The sequence below is a fragment of the Calidris pugnax genome, unplaced genomic scaffold, assembly GCF_001431845.1.
Source record: "Calidris pugnax isolate Ruff unplaced genomic scaffold, ASM143184v1 scaffold225, whole genome shotgun sequence".
Lineage (NCBI taxonomy): Eukaryota > Metazoa > Chordata > Aves > Charadriiformes > Scolopacidae > Calidris > Calidris pugnax.
This window is the reverse complement of record NW_015091072.1, coordinates 3,191,024-3,216,106: the sequence shown is the minus strand read 5'-3', so window position 1 is coordinate 3,216,106 and position 25,083 is coordinate 3,191,024. Positions and strand designations below refer to the sequence as shown.

At 46.9% G+C, this 25,083-nt stretch overlaps 1 protein-coding gene and 1 long non-coding RNA gene across 4 annotated transcripts in view; one reads left to right on the top strand and one right to left on the bottom strand.

The window, feature by feature from the left end:
* MAATS1 (MYCBP-associated, testis expressed 1) overlaps window positions 1-13,765 on the top strand; it is a 32,694-nt gene extending 18,929 nt beyond the window's left edge. The window contains exons 12-18 of one of the 3 annotated variants that reach the window (XM_014957108.1): window positions 2,134-2,205; window positions 3,630-3,776; window positions 6,840-7,061; window positions 8,313-8,461; window positions 9,675-9,766; window positions 12,984-13,292; window positions 13,593-13,765. In XM_014957108.1, the coding sequence (XP_014812594.1) occupies window positions 2,134-2,205; window positions 3,630-3,776; window positions 6,840-7,061; window positions 8,313-8,461; window positions 9,675-9,766; window positions 12,984-13,273 (972 nt within the window). In that variant the 3' untranslated portion in view covers window positions 13,274-13,292; window positions 13,593-13,765. Of the gene's footprint in view, window positions 1-2,133; window positions 2,206-3,629; window positions 3,777-6,839; window positions 7,062-8,312; window positions 8,462-9,674; window positions 9,767-12,983; window positions 13,293-13,373 lie in introns of all 3 variants that reach the window. The other 2 variants (XM_014957107.1, XM_014957109.1) reach the window with 2 other exon arrangements.
* A 9,075-nt stretch (window positions 13,766-22,840) lies between these two features.
* LOC106896884 overlaps window positions 22,841-25,083 on the bottom strand; it is a 2,709-nt gene continuing 466 nt past the window's right edge. Inside the window, exon 2 of the long non-coding RNA XR_001413684.1 lies at window positions 22,841-24,967. This is a non-coding gene — a long non-coding RNA (uncharacterized LOC106896884). The remainder of the gene's footprint in view (window positions 24,968-25,083) is intronic.

Genomic DNA, 25,083 nt, shown 5'->3' with positions numbered 1-25,083 from the left:
GCTTTCCAGCTTTCCACAGCTTTACTAACTAGGTATTAGATATTGTATTGCAGTGGTACATTTACACTATTTAGATTTATCAGTTTAGCAGATTTTTAAAGTAATTTGAGGTAACATGGAAAGAAATCAGAAAGATTTACCCCCCAGTTGATATCCCCCATTCTTGAGCTTGTTTACAGATTATAATTTTTTTGAAGAGTTCCAATATGTTAGAATACCACCTAAATTAATTCTGTCAACTTTTGGTTTATTTTAAAGTATCTTTATGTGTGAACACATAAAAGACTAGAGCTCTCCAGCAAAGCTCAATCTGTAAAATTAGGCCACTTCAGCCACTGAAGAGCAGCACTAACATCTCTTGCCTTGCAGAATCCACATAAGGTTTCTCCTACCAGCAGCTGGCTGCAAGGAGCGCTGGAAGCAAAGCTCTTCTCTGTCGTTAATGCTTCTCTTCCTGCCATACAGACATAAGTACCAACTGCTAAATGCACCAACCTCTTCCTGCTAGAGTTGAAGATCTCAAAAGGAACACGTTCCAGAGTGACAGGCAGATGGCATTGACCACAAGGGATATAAAAGAAAATAGAGACAGTGGAGGCACTACTGCAGGCCTCCTCAGCTCCTCTCCCCTAGTCATTTCTTATGCACTCACTGGCCATAACAAGCTCACAAAGCGCCTCTGAATTCCTTCACTGGTTTATCAATTTCTCCCAGCCCCCTCTAGTTTTCACCCTGCTCCTAGATCCTTCTATATCCTTAGTTCTTTTTGGTTTTTTTCCCTGCAGGGTATGATAGGCTTTCCATCTCCCCTCAATCTTTCCTGCTTGTCTGTAGCAGGCAGGTGGAGAAGCTGATGATTACTCTTGCTAAGGGATCATTTGCAGCATTGAAAAACAGGCATACAGAAAAATACAACCCACAGAAATCTGATCCAAACCTTAGTTTACATGAAACCAAACAGTTTGGCTTACCTGCCCAGTATATGTGCCATCCCCATTTCCAAAACTCTGTCCTGAAGGGCACACTGTAGCCAGGTGGTACAGTACAGCTGACTGGACTGGAAATTCATCCCTTCTTCCCAGAAAAAAAGAAGATACCAAATCATAAGGCAGTCCTTTGGCTAGTTCTGCTTTGGTCCTCCTGGGTGGTGGCGTGGAAGGCAGGAATGCTTCCTTTTGCATTTGGAAAACTTAATCTTCAACACCTAAGAAAAAACAGAGACTAAGATTCAAGCCCACACCACATCTCTCATCCCACGCTCTTTCCTATTTTTCCAGCACTTCTAAAATACCACATTTCAATGCAAACTTCATAGGCTCTTTATTAAAAAAACTTCCTTGCAATTTTTAGATTGCTTTTTATCTTTCCCAGGCACCCAATGGGCTTTTTCCTTCTGCCACTGTCAACTCCAGACTAGAAGACCTCTCAGCAAGAAAAAGCACTGCCAGTTGCACTTCCTTCATTTAAAATAAGCCTTTTAAAATTCTTTTTCTCCTATGGTCATGTTCCCTTTCCTATTATGCTGCCTTATTCTTCCAAGTTGGTATCAGTTACATAATGCTAGGCCAGTGAAGTTCTCAAAGAGACGAATCACAATGTAATGTAATTAATTTTATTTCCAAACTATCACTTTCTGAGTCTTAAATTTAGTGGTCACCACTGGAATAAATACCAAAAGAAAAACTGTATATGTTCCCTTTTAATTTAAGCCCTTTATTTATGCTTACCAGCTCTCTTGCACCTCCTTCAATAATAATTGACCTGCTAAATTAATGTAGCTGATGCTCATTTTGCAAACTCAGATTCAGTCAAGCTACAAATAGTACTTCTAATGCATACAGTCATTTTCTCCATCAACATCTCCTTATCATTAGGTACTCGTCTCCAAAGACCCTCTAAAATCTCAAATAGAATCTAATTATACAGCCTTTCTCCCCCATCTCTTGTAAAACATGGAAGTATGTATTATTCTGACTCACCTTCCTTTCCCTAGAATTTAGAAGAATGATGTTCAGAACCACTGAGAAAAAGCTGGATATGAGTTAGACTTTTTGATAGTTGGACAATCTATAGAAATCCCAGTCTCCAAAGGAATAATTAATTTTTGTGTGGATATTTGTTGTGTTTTGGCAGGAGGAAGAGGAGAGAGAACTGGCAGTTATCTATCTGCAGAAGTTGCTCCGAGGCAGGGCTATTCAGAACATGGTATTCAGTGTCTCTTAGTTTATGTCTCTCTTCAGAATGCTGGTGCGAATGATTGAAAGTGTGTTTACAATCTTTCTTCCACAGCACTAATCAAGGGTAATGAGGCTTCTGCAGCATATCCTCCTGTATGTTATCTCTAGTCCTTCAAGGCTGAAGTCTTTGCTCTCCAGCCCAAATTTCTTACAGGAACTTCTAGGTTCCTATATGTGTCTGTGAGTGTCTCCCTGCTCCTGCCATCCCCTACACTCAGCTGTTTAATTAGATGCTTCACAGTAGAGTTACTCAAATGGCAAATTCTGGACTAGATCTGAACCATGAGTACATTTTGCCTTGATTATACCAAGATCTCAGGCACAAGAAACCTCCCACATCCCAGCAGGACCATCTTTCCAGTTTCCTGTGATGGTGAGCTGAACCTTAGATGAGGAGCAACTGAAGCATCCCACCATGATTTCCAGCAAGTGCAGGACCCATCACTCTGCTTTCAGTGGAGCAGAAGTGGGTCTAGATAAAAATCAATTGAGTAGCCATGCCTCATAGGCTTTACATCAAGCGAGTCTATCACTTTTGATCAGACCCCTCCGGAAGGTTTGTTTTCATGCCTGCTGAGAATATAATTGATATTCTCTCTTGCACTAACTATTTAATGTTTGTTCCCAAGAGGGATCCTGACCTGAGCTTTAGCAAACAATGCAATACTGTGAAGATGGCTTAGGTGGAATATAGTCTTTCCAAGCTGTCTCTGGGTCTGTGGTGATCTGTGAGAAGGATGTTGGATGCCATTGCAGGGCTGTTGATTTTCTTATCATGAAATGTCCCATCATTTTAGGAATCTCCTTCCAGATACTACTGGATGAGAAATACATGACTCAGTTGGAGAATGATGTGAGTAGGGTTGAGTGATCCTTTGTGGCTGTTGGAAGTCCTGTTGGAAGTAAGAGAGTGTCAGGGAAGGGCTGGGCCACATAATCCCATAATAGGAACAGGGGCAGCTTCAACAACCTCCCCACCAATTTATTGCTTTAAATTGTTGCTGGACTCCCTAAAAACCCTGGACTGAGGAGAAGGGGCAGTGCTCACACTGGGAAGCTTTGACATTGAGGCTGATATAACAGGATATCCAGAAGGCTATTGCCCTTTTCACTTAACATTGGTGTTGCTGGTCTGCATTCCTGTGATTTGAGTTCTGGGTGAAGCCAAACACAATGAAAAAAAAAATTATTTTATAATAAGGTAGCAAGGGATCATCTATGTTCCACAGCAGGTCTCAACTTTCATTTTCTAGGCAGGAGGGTTTAGGTAAGATTTACCTGACAGCAACACTGTTTGCCTAAATGCAGCCACAAATTTGTTACTGAGAACTAGGTCCGTGTTGATCTATATTCTCCGTTTAATACGCTTGGTTGTTTCACTTTATTTTAAAGATGTTTGAAGGGAAGGAGAAGCGGCTGGAACTGATCCAAGAGCTGCACATCACTCACGCGCTCCAGGAGGACAGACAGCTGCTTCTGAAGGCAGAGGAGCAAATGACACTGGCCCTACGGCAACAGTACACCTTGCAAATGCACAAGGTTTGCCCATATACATATATGTATACATATATAAAACATATAGATGGGAAGGCTGATTCACCACAGTCCTGACCGGGCGCTCTGCTCTTGCAGTACCACCAATACCCTCACATTTAATTTCTTTATGTTTTCTATTGTCCACAGCACAGAAAGCACCCCAAGTAAGAAAAATGCTCTCCTGGCACAGGCCAAGCATTGAATGCCTGAGGGGCTAAAACTGCTTTCACTGCTGTGGGGACTCTGGGGAATCTCAGAAACAGACTGAGGCGCCCTTACCGCAGCTGCTACCCGGGCTGCGCTTGCTTTGTTTGCAGACAGAGCACTTATTTATATTTACAGGGCTTTGAACAAACTGCACTGTCAGATGAACCTCAGTTTTCCCACATTTCAATCCGTTTGACTAGTGCTGTGACCTGGCATCACAATATACACTTGTCACTCACATCTGTCAGATGTTTCACTGAATGTGTACAACTGCTCTGTCATTTCCCTGTTCCTTTTCTAGCTTGGCACTCTCTCAGGCTCCTCCTCGGGGCATAAAGCATCACAAAAGAAGCCAAAGCGGACTTGCTTTGTAAATCTTGCTGGGCTTGAGACTTCTAGGACCTTAGCAATGGTGTCACATTCTTGTACTTGCCACTGTTACAGAGAGCAGAGAAATGTTGGGCTCCATTGTCTGCCAAGGATCTAGTGAGAGCTGAGGATGCAAATTCCCATCCTATTCCCTTGCAGGCAGATACTGGTCTAAAACGGATCATAAAGAAATTTTGTCCAGACTTCACTGCATCTCAGACATACAATAACTCCCACATTCCTGCAGGTTTTCCCACAGTTTTTACTACTCCCCTGTTTTCTCAGTGACCAGCTGTGAGGCAGTTTTGCAGGTTCCAGATTATGATAAGAGCATCCACTGGCCAGCTGGCCTGGTGGAGATGAAGCCAGACCACTGCTTCCTGCTGGGTGGGCAGCAACGAAATTTCCCCTCAGATCTCAGTAAAAATTGAACTAATTGACTGTGTTTTACTGTTCATCATTTCCAGGTGCTCCCTCATACACAGGGAGCCCAGGTGTGGAATGCAGGAGTACAGAATTTTTCTACTGAGGAATTAAGAGAAAAATAAAAGCCTTAGGCATTAGGAACTTGAAATGCTTCTTCTCTTCTGAAAGCCCAGGTGATAGTGAAGGACACAGCAGTTCAGACACTATAATGACATTCACAGAGAAGGAGAGGGAGAAATCGGTAAAGATGCTGACCTCTGATCTCAGAATTTCCTTTTGGGAGAGCCACTATCCCCCTCTGCTGGTATCTGCCTCCTCTACTCTAGCATTTTTTTTTACTATGTTTCTGAATGCAAACAATTCAAGGCTCAGGTCTTCAAACATTTTGAACTTTTAAAGATTCTGGAATGCGTATGTGGGAGTTTTCTATCTGTGTGGCTATTTTAGAAACTCACTGATGACTCACAGTTCTTTAGTTTTTGGTGGTCACAGGTTTTTTTCAGGTTTTTTGTCTTTCCAGTATAAAAAGAGGCATTTTTCAATAAATGCTTCCTGCAGAAAGAGGATGGAAACTGCAGATAAAATGGTGAAAGATGAGCAGTTGAAAATTTCCAACCTTGTATATAGTGAAAGTCTAAGACAAGAGTGTTCCTGGGTTGTTTCCCTCCATTTCACACAATTTTTAGACACAGCACCTGGAGCAATAAAGAGGAAGCAACATGTTAGTTCCATGTTTTCCATCCCTGTGAGCTGGTGCAGTTACTGCATTGCCATCTTCCGTCTGAAACACCACGGGCTAAGCACTGTCACCTCTAGATGTGTGCAGTCCCACTTTCTTTGAAACACTGCATGAGCACAGCAGTATAAGAAAGCTGATTTATTACTACTTGTCTGGGATATTTCAGCTCCATTTTGAGTTTTACGTTCAGGTCTACTGTGTTATTGCCTATTTATTCCAACACAGCATCCCAACCAGTTCCAGACATTCCCTTCTGCCAAGGACTGTGGCTTCGTAGTCTGTACTGGAGATAATGAACTTACCTTAGATCTTGTCCCTTTCCAAAGTGCAGTCACACATATCCAACCCATAAAACAAGATGTGCTTAGAACAAGGAGTAAATGGCACAGTAACACTGAACACCTGGAATCTAGTCTCTGCTCTGTCACAGACTTTCTCATTTTCCATTACATGGAATTTTGAGGTCTCGTTTGCACTTCTGCAAACTCAATATAATTACTGTTGATTTGAATTTGTTAGAAGTTAGCAATTTGTACAGTTTGAGGTAATAACTCAATACCTAAAACTGCAGGGACTCATGGTTGCTGTATTATCTCAGCAAGTTGAATCGCTTTGGTCGCATCGTGAGTGTCCAACCACAGACATGCCATTTCACTGAGGTGGCTTTGAACGGTTAACAAACATTTCACGTCCTTAGGAGAGGACAGAAATGTGGCTGTACTCACAATTGCAGTTTCCTAAACCTTTACTCAAGCTTCAAGATTGAGGGTTTATTTTCCAAATGCTAAAAAGAAGCTTCATTTGCAACTTTTGGTGCTATTTTTCCTGTCCTGGTCTAGCTAAGCTTAGGAGGGTATGCACCTAAAGTAATTGCATTGTCACTTTTATACCTCACCCTTTCTTCGTCTGGGCAGTGGAGCGTTCCCCAGTAATGAGCAGATGACCACAGCAACTATTCCAGTTACACTCAGCCACAAAAGCAGTTTGTAATAACTGGGATACGGCATGTCTAGTGCTTTATCCCCTTCCACCCACTCAAGCATAGGGGCTGCTTGTCCTAGTGCGACAGTGTTGGGATTATTCCCAGCCTGACTAGTTTTACTGACTTTTAGTATATAGGCTCTTGGTGCCATCAGAGCCTATATACAGGGACATTACATTATGCAGAATCCAGGCCAGTGCATGTAAAACAAGAAGAATGCAAAACTCCATGGCTGGTCTGAGTGGATGTTGCAGAGCTGTTTCACATGCCTGTGGGTAGTCCTGGGACTTTGAACAACATTCCTGGGGTTTGTAACGTAATTCTTTGCATTTTTCTTTAAAAGCTATCATCGGTGGAAAAAGACTTGGCCAGGGAAGAAGGAAGGGTACTGGCGAACATGTTTGATTTCCTGTCCAAAGAACTGTTGAGGCTGCAAGAAGAGCGGAAGATCCACGCTTTTGTGATGCTGGCCGAGAGGCAGAGGCGGATGAGGGAAGCGGAGGAGAGCGGCCGGCGTCAGGTGGAAGAGAGGCGGCGGAAGGAAGAAGACCAGATTTTCAGACAGGTAAGGGAGGGAGCCTGGTGGGACTGTGGACAGCTTGTAGGAACTGCCTCCTTGTGGGAAGGTCTAGATGGAAGGGTGGTGCTTCAGCTCTGACTTTGGCGATGGCTAGTTCTGAAATTGAGGGATTAGTGAAGAGACGGTGATTTCCTTCCTCAAAGAGTCATGCCCATTAAGTTAAGGATGATCCAAACACCCCTACAGACAATCCTGTTAGGCATATCATGAATGGATATAGGTTTCTTAAATATCCACAACAAACACCTAGATCATCTTTAGGAATAATGTTTGGTCTGTTCAGCAAAATACTAGGTGCTCTCCCAGGAAGGATGCCTTTAAGCAAAGTTTTGGAAAGATTTTGCCCCCCCAGAAGTAGACTGCAAATAACAAGAGGTAAAAAAAATTATTTTGACGTAATGTAATGGATAACATAACCTTGAAATCCAGAAACAAAAATCCTGAATTACCACATTCCATAACTATTCTATAGTTCTATTTCTGTTCCCTGGCTCCTAACTGTGTGAAGCATATTTCTCCCAGTTGAAAGGAATGAGTGGGAGCCTAATTGACTAAACCAATAATTTTCAAACTTTGTGGGAGGAGGTTAATACCAAGAGAGTCTGGCATCATGTTTATTTTTCTTTTAATTTTAGCTTCTCCTCTTATCTTTTCTGCATCTCTGAGTGGGAAGCAAGGAGGGTCAAAGCGCCATAAGCTTATGCCCTTCAGATTAGCAGAAGGAAAACACCTATTTCTAGAATCTCTGCTCAACAACCATTATATGGAAACCAATAATTTTATCTTGGTTTTACTCATGGTACTTTGACTGGCTTGAAACCTTTTCCTTCAGGATTTGCTTGAAAGAAAGCTGATTAATTTACTGAAGTCAATATTGATGATTACTGTTTAGCAGTTGTTGCTCAGGGGACCATGAGAACTGAGGAAGCAACTGCCATTGCATTCACAGAACTAACCTGCTGCAGCAGAATTGGAGCTGCGGAGAAGTTTTTCTTCCACCACTGGTTCTTTCCAGCACTTGTTTCTGTTCAATTAGTTCTCAGAAAGAGTTATTAGAAAATATTTTTTTACATGTTCTTCTTCCCAGAAAGCACCTCTGAAACCAAATCTCAGGCCGGCCTGCCTGAAATTAAGAGTCTGATGAAAATCTGTTGCTTGGTTCTTTGGAAATCTGCTTTCACCATGTTCCTGGCAGGGCAATAAGCAGAGGAATAATATCTTGGTGTTTTGTTCCAGGTGGTGAAAATGCACCAGAGCACTATTGACTCCTACTTGGAAGACATTATCCTGAGTAGCATGGAGAACACAGCTGAGGAGCAAGCCAGGGAGGAGGTTCAGAGAATGGCTGTAGAAATCAATGACATTGCTTATGAAATGGAAAGTCGGTACGTTATTAAGTGGCACATCGTTAGAGGCTGTTTACAGCAGTTTAGAACCTGCCTGATCATCTGCATCTGTGGTTGCCTGAATAATCTAAGACATGGGAAGGGCAGAGCAATACTGTTCATGATCACCTCCTTAGTGTGACTGCTGTATGGGAGCCACACTGTTACTACCTGGTGCACACATATAAATCCATCAGAACCTTATTTCTATACGCCATGTGCCAGGTTCCCTTTGCAAATCACTTGTGGGATCTGTGAATTACCCTTTTTAGACTTCTCCATGCCAATGTGGTGCTGTGACTGAACTTTAAGTGAATCTGGGAACTGCCTAAAGCAATACCCATTCATACTGGTCTTTTCATTTATTTACACTACTACAGAAAATCTGTTTGAAAGAAAGGCTAAAAGATACAGCTATACAGAAGCCTTTCATTCTGGGGTGGCTGTTCTTTAAGAAACTGCCAATTTCCATGGGGGTCAGTCATATTGATGGCTGCCTGACAAGGCATTTTGAGTAGGGTAGGTTGTTGGGAACACCACAGTCTTGTGTTTGGCTGGGGCATCAGCAGTGAATACTTTTTAGGACCTGCCAAACCTCCAGTTCAGTTTCTATGCTCTTTTTTTGGAATCGAGCCATAAAAATCCCAATGACACAGTGACTCTCCTATGGTACAGCAGCTGTGTATTTTGTAACTAGATGAATACATCCAGAATGTTGAAATCCTTGGGGAGAATGAAGCGTAGATAATGCATGCAGCCCCTGGGCCAGTTGGGAACCCACCAAACACTGGCATGGAAAAGAGCACGGGGACCAGCCAAATGCAGAGTCACAAAAGGGAAGAATTTAGCAAACTCAGCAATGGGCCAAAGACTAAATTGACAAAGATGCAAATCTTCAGAAGTATCTGCGTGTCTAACTCAGTTTGTCATCAGCGAGTACTGGGCTTCTAAATACCTTCAAGGCCAAGGAGTTTAGAGTGATCTCTCCCTGGAAATACTGCTTTCCAATGCAGTATTGAACACATTGGCAGTGCAGTGCAAAGGGGAATAGTCACACTATTTGTAGGATAAAGAGAGACCCTGCTGACAATTACTGCCATAACAATACACTCCCTTGAAAATAGTGAGAATATTTACAAGGGAATCTTGTGTTTGCAGAGGTGATCTGGAAAGAAAATTAAAATACTAATACCACTCTGCATCTGTTCTGTAGTCGAACTCGCCTACAGTCAGAAGAGATTGTGGCAGAGCTGGTTTATAGTTTCCTGATTCCAGAAGCTGAGAAAATGTCTATGAGAGAAAAAGGTAAGGAGTCCAGTAACTTTATTCTCTTCGTGAACTGTTTCAGCCTCCTCACTCTAGCTCACTGACGAGAAAGACATAGTGAGAAGAGTTGCCTCAGTTCTCTGAGATTTCTCATTTGCACTCTGCGGGTAGAAAGTTAAGACCTCTGACCCCTTTTCACCAATTTCTCATGAGCTTTAGTCTTTTTAAATGGTGGCCTGAATTCAGATCTGATGTGAATTTGGTGTATCATCTGCAACAATAAAACTACAGTAAAAGAATCGGCCCATTGCACCTCCAAAAACTAAATGGGAAAAGCCTTTAAGTAACATGCCTGTGAATTGTCTGTTATATGGCGATTTCAAAAAACTGCAGAAATCTTTAATAGGCAGATTACTTAAATATATACCATATGTGGAAGGAAGATTATATGCTTTCCTATGCTCTGCCCCTCACCCCCAGTTGGTTGAGAGCTAGAAGCAAAGGTAAGGTTTTAGGGTTGGCTGTAGTGGCATCATGTTTTAAGTAGATAATCTTGTAGCTGTAAAGGATCCTTCTGTTTAGCCAAAATGGAATAATATCTGTCAAAATACAGAGGGGAAGGACCTGGAAACCTGTGTCTTACATTGAGTGTCATGAATAAATGGCTATTCTTAACTGGGATGTTTCCACTGACCAGCACACTCAGAAGACCGTGACTAAACCAGTCACACATAGAAAGTGGATATAACCTAAGAAAAGCAATTGTGTCACAATAGAGTCTGAAGTGGCCCTTGCCGCAGTGCACTTCTCTGACTTGAGAACAAAGGCACTTACTTCATTGCTTTTTCTGTTGCTTTGTGAATGAAAAAGCAAACCCTTCAAACACATTTTGCAGCCTCTGAATTGTGCAAACGTTTTTCTTCCTAATTCATGTATTTGTCACGACAACGTATCTATTCAGCAGCTGGCAATTCTGCGTAGTCTTAAATCAGCTCTCTTCTCCTTAGCCCTGCTTCTGCAAGCCTACCAAGCAGGTGATGTAATTTTAGTCAATGAAGCCTGCAGCTCAGGCACTAGCACACACGAGTTAGTCTGTCTCAGAAACGAGAACAGAAAGAGAAGACCTGGAGATGGGCTAGGACTCTGGACGTACAGAGGTACCATCAAGGAAAAAAACATGTACTGGGCTTAAATGCAATAGCAGATACTGAGGAATTGCAACAAAACACCTCCAAAGCACCATCAAGGAGCAGAAGAAAAAAAAATAATCTTCAAAATCTGTGCATAGTTACAGTGGGTCTGTCTGGAAAGCAGAGCTAGACCCAGACAAAAATTAAAGTGGATACTGGTGGAAGAGCTAGAGCAATAGGTGATAAAGTACAAGAGCTCCTTCAAACACGATCAGGTGAAATTTGCCACAATATTCTTGAGACAGTAGACATCAAATGTCAGGAAGAGACTTGGCTCACACTCTCTTCTGCTATTGCTGCGTGGGTTGGAAGGGACTCCTTACACTTAGGAGTTAGATGAATTCTACCAAATGTGTGCTCTGGTGAACACACCCTGCCATAAACCTGCAGAGTGATACCTTAAGGGAAGCAGAATCTGTAACTATTCCATGCAAATCCAAAGGGAATAGTATCAAAGAATGGCATTAGATCTCGTGAGCACATCAGTGTATTGCATTTCTGTGGCAGCTTTTAAAGCTTTCCCTATAGAGATCCAGATAATTCATTATGAAACCGTGTTTTAGCAACCTGGCACACGCTTGAGCATACACCTTCCTTGAAACTAGCAGGAAGTGAGCTGAGAGCACGGTCATCTGGCCTGCCAGAGGAACACATCCATTTGTATAACAAAGATTTGAGGGCCTGCAAGTTCATCCTGTCTACACTTCAGCTTCTCCTTAAACATCTCTATTTTGCCATTGCCTAGTCTTGTCTTTTCTTATTTTTTTTTCTCTTTTTGCCACATTCCTATGCATAAAGGCAGGGATTATCCAATACTGGCTCATCCCGAAACCCCTCTGAACCCTCCCTCAGTGGAAGTAGAAGTCAATGTGCCGATATGAAAAAAAACCCTTGCTTTTAAGAAGACAATCACTCACCAGTTTGACCCCGCTTTCTTTTCGATGGACTTCACTGTGGGTGGAGGAACGGACTGCAGCAATACCAGGAGAGTGCTCCCAGTGCAGTTGATGTAGTTCATGCATACACAATTGAAGCCAAAATGCCTTGGGTAGCGAAAGCTCTCCTGGGAATTGAGAGCTGCCTGGTGAAGGTCAGCTTTTCAAAAAGTGGGATCCAGTTGCTTTCATTGTCAACAAAAAGGACCTGGGAGATGGATAAACATAAACAGGATGGGTTAGTAACGTTGGGTGACTGAGTCAGTGACAGTACAGAGGGCTGTGTGACAGCCTGCAAGGCACCAGTGGGTCAAATTCACACTGAAAGTACAGCTCAGCCTTACAACAGACCCAAAGCAACATGGAAGTCTTGGACTTTTGCAGGGAAGTGACACGATGAGAGCCACAGCTCGTTCCTGCAACATTCCCCATACCCTTCTTACCAGGATGCAGTATTTCAATCCCCATGATTGTTTGTCAGCATCTTAAGTTGAGAGAGGGGAAAGAGGGAACAAAGACTAGTGAAGAGCAATGAAGAGAATGGTAGGGTGAATGCTTTGGCTTGGGTAATTATTTCCTAAGAGGTGGGCTGGAAATATATAAACAAATGAGATTGGATGAAAACTGTAAAACACAACAGAGAACAATCCTGCAGCAGCAAAAGGGAGACGATAAGGGAGGTGACAATGTGTCTGTACTGTCTCCAAATTTCACTTTGACCTCAGTAAGAGTTTCTCAGTGCAGGCAAAATCCTAACACAGGAGAGCGTGGATTTCAGCTCCAGTCTTCCAGAGCCTGCTGCAATTAACAGACACTGAAGGAGAAGTTATTTTAAAGCCTGATGATAACATATCCTGGGCAGTTATGCCCTAAGCTGGAAAGGAAAACACTTTGGCTGTGCTTTCCACTGTGGGGGCTAGTCTTCAAAGTGAAATGCAAAATTGGTTGCTGCTATTAGGTGGCAGTAGAACACTTTCAGCCAAAGTTAGAAGGGCGTGATTTTTCTTTTTTTTCCTGAGCTAGGCTTTTGCACAGCTGCAGGAAGGCTAACAGCTATCCCTCCCTTCCCCCCTGCAGAGAACACTTTGCTGTACATTTCCAAGTAAAAGCCTTACCTCTGTTTATGCACAGTGAGGCAGTCCCAAAGAAAACACATCTATGCTGCTTATCACATCATCCACGGGGACACGGAGAGGGTAGTGGCTGATCTGGCACTACATCGGGAGACATCTGCCAGCAAGACAAAGGGAGATCCTCCTGCTGGGACAGCTTTGAGTGGGACAGCTGCTGGGCCAAGTGCAGCTGACAGCACTCCCTCTGCCCCAGCCCCACGCCAACTAGCTCAAGTGTGTGAAGAAAGCCCGGGAGAGACAGCAGAGAAACCTTCTGATGGATCAGACAAGGATCCTGCAGCCTCCTAAAAGACAGGAGATGAGCCAGGTGAGTTTCCCTTCCCCTCTGTGATCCGAGCTTGGAGCGTGGTGAAGGAGAGGGAAGCACATTATATTTACTTTTTTTCAGGGCACCCAGAATGGAAAATGCTCTCTCTTTCTCTTTCCCTCCTGCTGCCTGCCAGCAATGTTGTCCTGGAACCACTCTGTACACAATTCGGTGTGGCAGGCCCAGTCCAGCCCTCTCCCTAAAAACCTTTGGACCTCATTAGCTAATTTTCCTCTTCTAATTATTGAGAAGCTTGAATGAGAAAGCAGTCAGCATTCCTTGTTTGTTTTCTTGGCACAGACCAATAAAGACCTGCACCTGGGCTTTTGATGGCATTTCCTTGCATCAGTAACGTTACATGAAAAAAATGTTCCGGCAGAGGGAGATTTTGGGTTGAGACCATACACAGTCTTTTCTCAAGCATGTCCCACTGATTTCCTTAGTGGAATAAAGCAGAGTGGCTTCCTGCATTAGCACTGCTATTAATAAAGCCTTGAACGAAAACGGCCAGATCTTGCATCATCTTTTCACCTAATTAGTCCTTGCATAAAGAAAAGGCGCCTTTGACCTCGGCAGGGAGGTTCCTGCCAACCAAGCAGTGTCTGGCACTAACAACGAGGGCTAGGTGCTAGCAGAGTGACACGGTGGGGGCTGGTGGAGCTTCTGCAAAGAGCCCATTAGGCAGCGCTTACGGCTTTTCCAGAAATGTTTACTCTTTGGGCTGACCTCTTCTTGCTTTTTAGCGTCCCAAAGGAGAACAATTCTGGAAAGGATCTTATTTTTCTTAGAACAGCGTTAGTCACGCTGGCTTTGCAGCTCCAGGGGGCCGTGAGGAGAGGATGCTGGCTTTGCCTTGTTTGCAAGCACGGGGGTGCTCCAGCTCAGGATGTCAGAAAGGTGCGGGCTGCAGGCAGGCGCAGCGCAGCGCATCAGAGAGCTGCCAGGGACACGCTCAGCTCCCCAGCACCCACCTGTCAAAACGCCTGAGCTCTGTGGGTTTAGCATCTGAAAGGTACATTTATACCCGTGCCTGACATCAAACGCAGTGGATTTTGGAGAAGCAGGCACAGCCACATCACCACACCCAAAACGCTTACTCATTGATGGCTACAACTTACGCAACAAATAGCTGTATTAGCTCTCAGTCCTGACGTGATAGCAATGGGCTGATCTCCATCTTCTTCCATCGTTTCTCTTTAACTCATGGTCTGGTTCTTTGTGCTGGGTCTGTATGTAAAGCCTCGGGTATGGTCCAGCTGACTAATCCTGCACGTAGCGCTGCTCCTTCAAAGCACAAACCAGCAGCTGGTCAAAAATTCAGCCTCGTTAATGCATTCCTGGAAGAATTTTGTGTCAGGTTTCTGTTTGGTGGATTTGGATGGGGAGGGAGTGAGAGTGGCAGAGAGAGGAGAAGAAAGGTCTGAATACCCCCATATTCCACTGAGGAGAGAGGAAACCAAGAGCTGCACCAGGAAAGCACTGGTGGTCTCCAGGTCACTGAACCAGGGGCACCACATAATCACAGGATGATACGGGGTTGGCAGGCACCTCTGGAGAACATCTCGTCCAACCCCACGCCAAAGCAGATCCACCTCGAGCAGGTTGAACCAGGAATGTGTCCAGGCAGTTTCGAATGTCTCCAGAGAAGGAGACTCCACCACCTCTCTGGACAGCCTCTTCCAGGGCTCTGCCACCCTCAAAGTGAAGAAGTTCCTCCTCATGTTCAGGTGGAACTTCTTATATTCAAGTTTGGGTCCATTTCCTCCTGTCCTATCACTGGGCACCACTGAAAAAAGACCAGTCCCATCCTCTTGACACCCACCCTTTAAGTATTTATAGGTGTTGATCAGATCCTCCCTCAGCCTTCTCTTCTCCAGACTAAAAAGACCCAAGTCCCTCAGCCTCTCCTAGTAAGCGAGATGCTCCAGGCCCCTCATCATCTTCATAGCCCTGGGTGACTGGTGGAGTCAGGCAGCCTCTGTAAATACTGAAAAATCTGGCAGGAACCAGAGATGAGTGATGAGTTTTGGTTAGGGCTCTGGGGGGGTGATCCCATCAGGGTTTGGGGATTTGGGAAAATTCTCATGGCACGTGTAGGTAGTCACTAAAGGGGAAGGTAGCAAATGGAAAAACGTAGAAAGAGACACTGCGCGGTGTGGGAGGAGAAGCTGTGCAGGGATCGGCTCTTTTGCCTCAGGCCACCTTGGACAAATTTAGCCTGGTTGAAAGAGGAGGGATAACATGAATCACAAGACCCAATGTAATAAGAGAGACGATGGAAAACTTGATGCAGCAGAACAGTAGAAGAGGAAGACCGATCCATCGAGGCATTTTCTGTATTTCCGAGCTGGCACCTCGAAATAAGCGTTCTCCGTGCGGCTCATTGTACGATTTGACGTGGTGCTAAAAAGATAAGAATTATTCCAACAGGTGTGGGGATGGACGTAGGTTGCAGCGCTCTGGTCTTCTGCAGGGATAGAGCCCTCTGCACGACAGCGAGGGGGCAGGGGACTCCCGGTGCCACGCACAGGCTGAGCTATAAATGTCCTGGCTTCTGTTATGATTTAAGGGACACCGTCAGGGTGAAGCCATCTTTTCCACGTGACATTGCCCAGCACGTAAGCTGAAGGCCACCACAGGATTTCTGCAGGAAACTCTGCTCTAGGAAACTGCTTGCCATCGTCGTGTGTGGAGTTCTTTAAGGTGGTTTTTTTTTCCAAGCTTTGCAGAATTCGCTTTGAGAAAGAAAATGAGCCCAGTGAGAGGGAGTTGGGATCATAAATCAAGAGCGTAAGAATGCACCATTCCCTCTCCTCGCAGGAGAAGCCCCGGCTGGAAACGAACGCAGCAGATGCCTCCAGGGCTGCGCTGATACGGGGACAACCCTGGGGAGAATGCTGCTTGTCCTGCTTCCCTTTGGGCAGCCGCCCCCCGGGAGGGAGCCTGGTGGTGACACTGCTGCATCCCAACGGGTGTGGGGAACGGCTGAACCCAACAAACCTCTGGGGTCACCGCGCTGCGGGAACGGTGAAAAACCCCGCTCTTTGCAGTGAATGAATGAATGCAAATTGTCTCAGGGCTTCCCTGCCAACACGGCCCCTTCGGTGTGGAAGGAGGAAGTCCTGTGGCAATAATTAGGGTGCAGACCAGCCAAAAGGGCCAGTGGAATCACAGACTCACAGAATCTTCTAGGTTGGAAGGGACCTTAAAGATCATCTTGTCCAACCATCAACCTAACTGACAAAAATAGACACCCACACAACAAACAAGGAGCATCACCATCACTAAACCATACCTCCCAGCACTTCATCAACCCGTCTTTTGAACACCTCCAGGGATGGTGCCGCAACCACCACCCTGGGCAGCCCATTCCAATGGCTGATAACCCTTTCTGTGAAAAATTTTTTCCTAATATCCAGCCTGAACCTTCCCTGGCGTAACTTGAGGCCATTTCCTCTTGTCCTGTCGCCTGTGACTTGAGAAAAGAGACCGACCCCCACCTCTCTACACCCTCCTTTCAGGGAGTTGTAGAGAGCAATAAGATCTCCCCTCAGCCTCCTCTTCTCCAGACTGAACAACCCCAGCTCCCTCAGCCTCTCCTCCTAAGACTTACTCTCCAGACCCCTCACCAGCTTTGTTGCCCTTCTCTGGACCCGCTCCAGCCCCTCAATGTCTTTTTTGTGGTAAGGGGCCCAAAACTCGACAGAGTACTCAAAGGGAGGCCTTACCAGTGCCGAGTACGGGGGGACAATGGCCTCTCGGGTCCTACTCAGCACGCTGTTCCTGATACAGGCCAGGATGCTGGTGGCTTTCTTGGCCACCTGGGCACACTGCTGGCAGCACATCTTTTTTGGAGGACGCTTACTTTACCTACATTTTTTTCATCATAAAACCACAATAAACCCGTGCTCCCCCATCTCTCCTGCCTCCCTTAAAAGCAATGTGACCCCCACAAAAGTTGCTGCTGTAGACCTGGCTGTGGTGCTGTTAAAAGAGTTCCTGCCACTTTCCAAGCTCTGCTGTTTCCTCCGTTCCTTCAGGATCTGCCTTCTATTTTGTTGGGGCTCCATTCAGCCCTCACACAGCTTTGTTGGGGGAGAAAAGCTCTACAAGTGTGGTCCTCACGTGCCAAAGGCTTTTAGCAAGGTTCAACTGCACTGATTCTAACTTCACCTCCTCCCCGTCCAAAATCCTGTCCATGCAGCTCATCCTGCTTTTTTCTGACTGGTGAGCCAGTGTCTTCTCGACATCCACCACCCAGCCTCCTCACCTCAGTGCCCGCCAGCGTCCAGCCTGGACCTGGAGTAGTAAATTCACAGAATCACATGGGGTTGGAAGGGACCTCTGGAAATCATCTAGTCCAACCCCCCTGCCAAATCAGGTCCACCCAGAGCAGGTTGCACAGGAACTTGTCCAGGAGGGTTTTGAATGTCTCCAGAGAAGGAGACTCCACCACCTCCCTGGGCAGTCTGTTCCAGAGCTCTGCCACCCTCAAAGCGAAGAAGTTCCTCCTCATGTTTAGGTGGAACTTCTTATATTCAAGTTTTGCCTGAGACCCCTCTGGACCGAGGCCCCCACCTCTCCCCACAGCCACTGCCAGGAGCAGGGCTGGCAGGGAAGGCATCTCAACAGCCAGTGTTTGCACGAGAGAGAAGGTCCCAGCAGGTGGATGGGGAGGGCATGGGCTGAGACCTGGAGAGGAGAGGCAGCTCTGGTGCTCTGCTCCCATCCTATCGTGCCTTCCCTCTCGTTCTTCCTTTTCTCCCACGTTCTGCGTCAACCCCACGCTCCTCTCCCTCCATCTCCTGCAGCTGGTGTCCAGGCTGCTTCTCCTGGTCTCTTCCCACCTGCCAAAGCCCAGTCCTTCAGGTTGCACTTGGAAGGGATGCTCGAAAGGGTCCCGTTTCCTTCCTGGGCTGTTTAACTCTACCCACTTGTTCCTCGAGGCCAGAGGTGTCACCCTCCCTCCCTCCACCATCCCCAGCAGGCCTGGGAGCTGCGACTGCCCCTGCAAACACTCACCATCACGGCTGGCCACTAGTCCATGGCTGGTTGGACCTGTTGCCCAGCCCAGCCATCTGAGATTTATCACATCTAGTTCCCCCAATGGGGAGCTTTCATAGTAACCTGCACTCCTTGCCCGTCCTGGAGCTTCTCGGTGGGGGGTGGGGGATGTTCATCCTCTTCCTCGGGGTAGCTCCTCGGGGAGCCTGCGGCGCTACCTGCAATGCAAATTGGGGTGAGCTAATTGCAGCTGCGCAGCGAGGACCCGATGCTGTTGCTCCTGGTGACAACGTCAGCGCCGAGTGAGAGCCGCTGCTCTGAATGCAGATACAGCAAAGAAGGAACATTTAACCAGCGCTTTTACGGAGCTCCCTCAGCAGAGAGTGCACTAAACCACCTCCTCAATACCCTTCTCGGCCGGGTGCTTCTCCCTCACCCTTTCTCATCGCTTGCACCTGGAAAGCAGCCTCTCCCACCAGCGTTATGGAGACCGAAAAGCTGCATCGGCTCCTCTCTCCATGAAGGTGCTGCAGGTTTGATCCTCACAACAAATCCCCCCTTCTGTTTCCTGCTGCACCAGTGAAACCAGCCCTTCCCCTTAAAGCCTCTTGCAGCCACCACGTTGGTTCCTTACCTATGGAAGGCTTTCTCCTAACGCAAACCATTTTTCAATGCTGTGCAGGCCCCAAATTTGTTGTCTCCAGCAGAACCAGCTGCCATTGACCAACCCGTTCCAAGGCCTGCTGCCATGAAACAGAAGGTCCTGAAAGAGGAATGAGGTGTAACCGAGATGGTCCGAAGACTCTCCAGCCGGGCAGTCCCCTTCATTTCCTGAGACCGCTAACAAATGACCAGCATCCCAAATAACATCAATGATCTCCTTGAGCAAAAATGCCCTCAAATAAGCTGGGTTTTCCCAGCAGTCACCATCCACCTCCTGAGCACTCTTGCCTGGCAGAGGATTTGGTTACAGGAATGAGCTGCGGAAGGGAGAAGGAGGACATGCCTGCTCTTATGCCATAGGAAACATAGAATCATAGAATCGTTTAGGCTGGAAAGGAGCTTTAAGATCATTGAGTCCAACCATTAACCTATCACTGCCAAGTCCACCACTAGCCCATGTCCCTGAGTGCCGCATCTACACGTCCTTTAAATAACTCTGGGGATAGTGACTTCATCACTTCCCTGGGCAGCCTCTTCCAGTGCTTGACAACCTTTTCGGTGAAGAAATTTTCCCAAATATCTACCCTAAACCTCTCCTGGCACAACCTGAGGCCATTTCCTCTTCTCCTGGCGCCTGTTACTTGGGAGATGGGACCGGCCCCACCTCGCTACAACCCCCTTTCAGGTAGCTGTAGGAGCCATGGTGGGGTAGCTGGCAGGCTGCTGAGAGGAGGATGGCTATCTCTTGCCTCCTCTCAAGCTCACCTGCCGTTCCCACCACACCCTCCCTCCGACAAGACCTCCCACGTGTCCCTGTGTCAGGGGCAGGCGACCCCCCAGGGGTCACCACCTGGAGGTGGCGTAAAGCACAGGGCGTTCCAGCAGCAAACTCAGATGAACAGTCCTGTTCTAACTCCTAGAGGCCACCAATTTTTTTAAAAAAACTTCTCTTAGGGAGAAAAAAAAAAGCCCCACCAAACCAACCCAAAAAAACCCAACACAAACTGCTCCATCTCTCTGCTCTGCAATCTGGGCCCGTGGCTCCTCTGCTGGGCAGGGGCTGTGCTCTGCTGGGCGGCTCTGCCCGGGGATGAGGGTTCGTTTGCCCATGGTCACATCTTCTCACTCTGTGACCAGCCAGGGGGCTCTGCAGCCTGCCCTGGGCAAGATCCCCTGTGATGGCTCTCCTAACGGGGCACCTTGGTCACAAACACTTTGCTGCTGCAATCTGGGCCCGTGGCTCCTCTGCTGGGAAGGGGCTGTGATCTGCCTGGCAGATCTGCCCAGGGATGAGGGTTCGTTTGCCCATGGCCACATCTTCTCACTCTGTGGCCAGCCAGGGGGCTCTGCAGCCTGCCCTGGGCAAGATCCCCTGTGATGGCTCTCCTAACGGGGCACCTTGGTCACAAACACTTTGCTGCGGCCACTCACAAGCTTCCACAAAGGAAAAGGGTTCCTCATTCCCCACTTACCTTGTCCTGGAGGACCCAGCCTTGTCTCCACAGAGCATGAGCAAAGGCAGGTGATGCAGAGAGCGGGGAACCCCTGAAAGAGAAGGCCTTCACTCCACTGATGGCATGGGAGACCCACCTGGCTGCATGCAGGCTCTCAGGGGCAGTGGGATATAGCAAGGAGAAAACATCTCTGCCAGGACAACAGGAGTCAGCTGGGCCCACCATAAGGACTGCATTCCTGCATCAACCAAAGGCAGGTGTTTGCTGTGAAAGTCCAGGTGTCCCTTAACAGCCCTGGCCAGTGCCACCTGCACCATCTCCTGCTGTGAGCACCAGCAGGAGTTTGTCTGGGGGACCCGTCTCTGCTCCAAAGCCTCAGCAGCTGCACGACATTCACACCAAGACATAAGTACCTTGGCTTTCCTGCCCTGTCACATCTGCTGCTGCTTCCTACACACCTTCCTTCCTTTCACTGGAGCTCAGCTTTGGCAACAGGTGGGGTATCACCCCACAGCCCTTGGGCAGGAGCAGTTCAGCAAAGCCACCAAAGACAGAGCAGCCCTGCCCTTGCCGGGAACACCACCCTGAGGGGTAGGGAGGGAAAGGCAGGACCCAGCCAAGCCCTTCCCAGAGCCAGGGGAGGGAAGGGGGGTTCAGGACTGGCTAATGAGGTTGTGTACCATCTGCTGGGCTCGCCGTCTCCAAGCAACTGGACTCGGTGCTTCAGACACAAACCTCGTCCCTCCCGCTCCCCCCTCCCCCTTTGTGGCTCTTGTTCTTCTCCCACAGAAAAGCCACTTGGACCTTACCACCACCCGCCCTAAAGCCCTTCCAGATAACAAACGGTGCCAATCGCCTCGACGCCGACTTTTCATTCCGCCCCAGATGGCTGGAAGTTTGGTGGATGAAGGCAGAGCACATCAGTGGAGCAGACCTCAGCACCGCACCCAGCTCATACCGCGCTACGCTGCCATTAGCATCTTAAATCATTCAAATGCATCGGCGACTGACCACTAAGTGGATTTGACCCTGGTTTACAGACAGGTCTGGAAGGGTATTTTCACGTGGGGAACGGTGACAGAAGGGCTGTTCCCTGGAAGGTTGCGTGGGGACTGGCTCCTGATGCGAAGGTGTTTTGCTATTTCTTTTGAAATGGTGGCTGGGGTGAAACTGTAAAAGTCTCACTGATAATGTTTGCAGGGATTACAACGGGAGGAAGCGATGGATAAAACTGCACAGAGGGTGACTGCAACCCTCAGGTAAGGACACAGAGAGGTACCAGCTGCGAGACCCTCTCTAGTGTCTGTATTTGGTGCTGGGGGCTGCTGTAGGAAATCTCTGGCTGGTTTTGGTACCACCTGCTGAAGGAGAGCGTTAAAAACCCTTGTAAAGGAGACACAATTGGAAAGATTAGAAAGACCTAAAGGAGCTGAAGATCCCCTTCCAGTCAGCTTAGCAAGAAGTTAGGAGGTGACTGGGTCCTGGTGAAGGGGCTCTGACATTCAGGAGAGACCTGAGGCTGGAGCAGAGGGTTCCTGAGGCTGGAGCAGAGGGTTCCTGAGGAAGGACAGCGCAGAAACAGAGCCCGCAGCTGGCATTCAGTGAGAGAAGCTGAGAAGAGACAGGTGGCCTCAGTGCACGTGCACCTAGAAAGGAAAAGTGCCCAAGGATAATTAACCACCACCCCAAATTACCGAGGATTGTGACAAACTCCCCATCGGTGTCAACCTTTAAATGGATGGACTCACCTTGCGAGGGGCCGTGCTTCAGGCAGAGATGTCTTTGGAGACAGGACTGGCACCACCTTTAATGCCAGGGCTGAACTGGTTGAGGAGCAGCCCTGGTCTGGGCACAGGAGTTCCACGCAGCCTGAATCCCGGGGACGCCGTGGGTCTGATGTGAAGTGATGAGACAGCAGCCTGTCACCCGTGTCACTTCTGGGGGGGCCAGGCTGGAGCCTCTGCCTGGCCCCAGGAGCTGAACAAAACAAGACCCGTTCCCCTGGCCATGAGTTTGCTGGCACCTGCTCTTGGGGGGCTGCAGCAGGCAGACAAGGTGAGAATGGCCCCCAAAGGACTCAATTTGGGGAAGCCACCATGTAGCAGCCAGCGGGGGGAGGGAGCCTCATGCATCTCTGACGGTGTGGACCCACCAAGGGCATCAACACTCCTGTGACCGCTGGCTGCCAAGTCTGGGGAGCAGGGGACAACTCACTCCATGGGGAGCACCAGGCTCTACCACCCCGTCCTTTAACAGACTGACCAGCCTGGTACCAGCAGCTTCTTCTCCAGTCCCAGCCTTTCCACTAAACCAAGGTCTCTCCCCAGCAGCTGCCCCTGCGCTGGGATGCCCCTTCCCGACCCTCCCGGAGCAGCTCCAGCCCAGCAGAGGAGGTTTGAGGGGGATGAACAAAGCAAGAGGAGCCTCTTTGCAATATAAATTTGTTTTTATTGAAGCAGCAGTCACATGACCTCGCATCTAGCCTTTAGGATAGCGACAGAATGGATTCGGCCAGGTCAGCCAGCCCAAAAAAGGATTTTATTACTTTTTTTTTTTTCTTTTTCTTTTTTTTTTTTTTCTTTTGCGCTAATAGAACATGTCATGTTTAATACATACATTATCCAGTACCGGAAACCCAACTCAGAGATAGCTACGTGCTGATTTGCTGGAGGAACGGTCCACTGGACGTGGTCTCGACAAACTTTACAGATCACCACCAAATAACATTACTAATGGGATCAAATGATTGGAAAAAAAACCAAAAAAAAAAACCAAACCCAAAAAACCCAAACAACCATGAGTGCAGGATTCAAAGCCAGCAGTTTTACACAGGTTCTTAAGTTCGTATCGATAGGTGGACGGTAAAGGAAGATCAGTTGGTTTTAATTTGAAGTATTTATGTCCCAGAGTTCCTCTCTCCATCAAATCAAACGGTATCAGAGACAAGCTGGCATCTCTCGAAAAACAGCATGGAATAACACAGCTCATTTAAGAAAACATGCTTATTTCTTGTGGTTTTTTTTTTTTTCTTTTTTCTTTTCATTATTATTACAAAGATTCACGTCCACCTATTCTTGCGGAGTGGAAAGAGGTGCGAGGGCGAGGGACAAGGGGTGGAGAAGGGAGAGAGGAGGAGGGAAGAAAAGGGGCAAGTTTTTGAAATAAAGACCACACACTTGGTATTTTTTAAATTTCATTTCCAGGCTAACCTACTTTTTATTTAATGCAAATTACAGTACCAGTTAACTATTTCCGAACCGAGTCACACAGAACAAAACGTATTTACAAGGGGAATGGGGCGGGGGAAATAATAAAACATTAAGCATACTTTCCACAAAAAAAGTTTATATTTAAAATGAAAAAAAAAAAAAATCAGTCACAGAGGCATTCAAGTAGTAATAATGTTATACAGGTTTTGCTTTTCCTTTAAATCAAGACAGATTTGCACAAGTGTATGCAATAGTTTGTATACAACCCACAGTCCTTAATATATATATATTTTTAGATTTCTGTTTTTAAGATGGAAGTGGTCACGCTAATTGGTGTGTACAGGCCCAAGTGATCCATCAGCAACACATTAATGAACGCAAATTTTACAGGCAAGCAAATTATATATATATAAATATATTTTATATATATATATATTAAAAATAAATTGAGAAAGACCAACACAAGGAAGCTACTTTTCTCGAGCTAACCCCTTTAGGTACTGTTTTTCCTTTCCTGTCGTTTTGCCGTTATTGCGGTGTTGCAAAACGAAGCCAACTACGACCAGAACGGCTGAGAGCCCCGTGGAAATCAGCTGCCACCCCGGGGTGCCCGCTGGCAGTCTCCCAACGGCACAGCCCCCACCCAATACCCTCAACTGTGCTTTTTCTCTTTTTTTTTTTTTTCCTTTTCTTTCCTTTCCTCATCTGCTTTTTCCCTTGTTCTCTGCGGTGGCTGAGGTTCCCGGTACAGGAGCACCAGGAGCCCGAGAGGCTGCTGGACTTGTACTTTTTCCGAGTACTGAAAACCAGGGGAAATTTTAAAGTCACGAGTCGCAGGCACCTGCCCTTACTTTAGGTAAAGCTTGGCTTCGAAATAAGGGGACAAAGTGTTCGGGGATCTTCTACCAGCCAATTGTCTTCTGCAGGTATTGTTATATTTTTTTTTTCCCTAGCAAGGTAAGTAAGTTTCATATGAGAGAACACCAGCGCCTTGATCGGGTGCCCGTCGGGGCCGACGGAGCGCGATGGAGCCCGGCTCAGAGACCCTGCGCCAACGGCAGGGCTGAGGCAAAGCACAGATCAAGAGCAGCCTGGGTTTTAAAAAAACAAGCCCGAAAGAGAGTAAAAGAATAATAGAGGGACAGCTCTGAGCAGACTGTCGCCAACAGCTCGGCATCACTGACCTTCGTGTCACCAGAAAGAAAGTGCAGCCTCTGCTTCACTGGAATGAACACGAGATGCTTCGAAATAAAACAGCAACCTTTGGTTTGGTAAAGAGTTAAGTGTTTTCCCATTCAAGACAATCTTATGTGGAATACTAACAAGGTAGTAAAACACAAGCAAACTAGTTTTTAGAAACAAGGCCTTCGTGCTGGGCACAAGAAATCAAGAGTCATGTTAAACTTATCATCTCAAGAAAACAAAAGTGACTTCGGGGAGGGGGAAAAATAATAATAATAA